General features: G+C 36.8%; 1 protein-coding gene across 1 annotated transcript; it reads right to left on the reverse strand.

Moving 5' to 3' along the window:
- Positions 1 to 518: 518 nt before the first annotated feature.
- LOC143628669 (uncharacterized) lies at positions 519 to 1,785 on the reverse strand. Its single transcript, XM_077098195.1, has 2 exons — positions 1,370 to 1,785; positions 519 to 1,278 (listed from the first exon to the last, which is right to left on the reverse strand). The coding sequence occupies exons 1-2, from the start codon at positions 1,783 to 1,785 to the stop codon at positions 519 to 521; spliced, it is 1,176 nt and encodes a 391-aa protein (XP_076954310.1).
- Positions 1,786 to 2,014: the final 229 nt, after the last annotated feature.

Genomic DNA, 2,014 nt, shown 5'->3' on the forward strand with positions numbered 1-2,014 from the left:
GAAAGAAAGAAGAGAAGATTCGAAGCATGAAATTTGAAAAACACTATCAAATTAGGTTACGCCGTGTAGCGGTTATTATAACAACAGTATAGTGAGGCGCTGTGTCAATTAACATCACACCGGTTCGTATTGTATGCATAGGGCGTACAAAACAGTTTGTAATCAATTGAATTCAATGTGCAGAATCATTCACAGTTTGTTAATAAATTCAGATTTGTGTTTTACTTTGCTGATCAATTATCACATCCAATTCCCATATATATATTGTGTTGCTTCTGATGGCAACAATTGCATGGGTTTATATATACAATATTCTGTTGTATGGCTGCTTCACTGAGCCATAACATTGACAATATGTATATCTTTGATATGGCAGTTCTATTGTTCATATTTAATAGGATACTTATCTGGAACAATACAGCTAGGTTTCACAGTTCAAAGTAAATAATGAAACCTATCACAACATCACTTGTATTGAAGCAATACTTATGCATCATAGACTATTTACCTTGATTAATTTACTCATAAAACGAAAATATGTAATCCTCCATGATGTGCTGACTATCAATGATCCAAAATCCAGTAATAAATCCAAGCACAGTGCTAATAATCAACCCCCATTCTGATCCATCGTCTTCCTTATGGTCTCCAATTGTATCAACTAGTATTTCAACGGGTGCGCATTGATCACTTAGTGGAGCTCCACAAAGTTTGTTACTTAAATAGCTGGACTCATTAAAGCTCTGTAGCTGGGTGCTGACCGGAATCCTTCCTGTCAAATTGTTGTAGGACACGTTGAGGCTACTCAAGAAATTCAACTTAGACAGGCTTGTTGGAAGTTCCCCTGAAAGCTTGTTTACTGATAAATCAAGAGATTCAAGTGCTTTCATGTCACCAATCTTCTCCGGGATCTTTCCCGTCAACTGATTTCTTGATAAGTTCAGCGATATTAACTCTTGGAGATTTGAAAGCTCGCTAGGGATATGTCCGGTAATATTGTTGCTTGATAGGTCCAACAATGTGACAACTGCAAGAATAAAAATGTAGGTTTGCTCTTGTCCCTTCATAACCAATGTATCACTAAAAGTAATGTATGATGCTATCTCTTCCAAACCTATGCCGTCTTGTCCGATTGGGTTAGTTATCCCTGAAAGCACACTAAAGTTGTTGAAGCATCTTGGAATATTGCCAGAAAGTTTGTTGTAAGCAAGATCTAGAACTTGAGCATTCGAAAGATAACATAGTTCGTCAGGAATATTTCCATCCAAATTGTTGAACCTAAGGTTGAGAAATCTAATTGAGTTTTGTTCCAATCCATGATGGAATGCTTCCAACAAGCTCGTTTCTCTCAAGTTGAAGGCCAACTAACATTGACAAGTTCATTAAGGACGAGGGTAATCTTCCTAAGATCTCGTTCCCATGCATGTTCAACCAATATAGGTTTGATAAAGAGCCCAATGTCATTGGAATCTCACCAGACAAATTGTTATTCTCCAAATTTAGGATTCTCAAACTCGACCACTTTTCCCAACACTCTGGAATGACACCTGACAAATAATTATGTCCCAAAGACAAATATTCTGTTTTTTCTACACCATTGAAACACAAAAAATGTTGTAATGATTCCACAAAAGAATTATTTGACAGATCCAAATGCACAGGCATTAATGAACCATTTGAGAAATACGGTAGTTTACCCGTAAAATCATTGGCGCTTAAGTCGAGTAAATCAAGTGTTGGAGGGATAAACAAAGTTAATGTACCTTTCATATGATTTTGTGACATATCTAAATAAGTTAGATGGGAAAATGATCTCCAAAATGATTCAGGAGGCATGGGTGATGAAATGTGTGTGTTGCTTATGCGCAACCCTATTAAATCCATTGAATCCATAATGGAAAGTCAGGCCCTAAATCCCAAGAGTTCAAAAACAAGACTTGTAGTTGGAAAGGAGGGATCCAGTTTCTAACTTGCAGTCTTAGTTTCAGGTTGCTGCCTACTCCATTAAGATGTT

This window comes from Bidens hawaiensis, unplaced genomic scaffold, assembly GCF_021521415.1.
Source record: "Bidens hawaiensis isolate Kalapana, Puna unplaced genomic scaffold, B.hawaiensis_p1.1 tig00005061_1, whole genome shotgun sequence".
In the NCBI taxonomy this organism is placed as follows: Eukaryota; Viridiplantae; Streptophyta; class Magnoliopsida; order Asterales; family Asteraceae; genus Bidens; species Bidens hawaiensis.

Excerpts from the sequence above, each read along its gene's own strand:
- LOC143628669 (XM_077098195.1), bottom strand. The coding sequence starts at position 1,785 with ATGTCACAAAATCATATGAAAGGTACATTAACTTTGTTTATCCCTCCA. Across the intron at positions 1,279-1,369 it reads TCCTTAATGAACTTGTCAAT|GTTCAACAATTTGGATGGAA; the intron begins GTTAGTTGGCCT and ends TCTCAACCTTAG.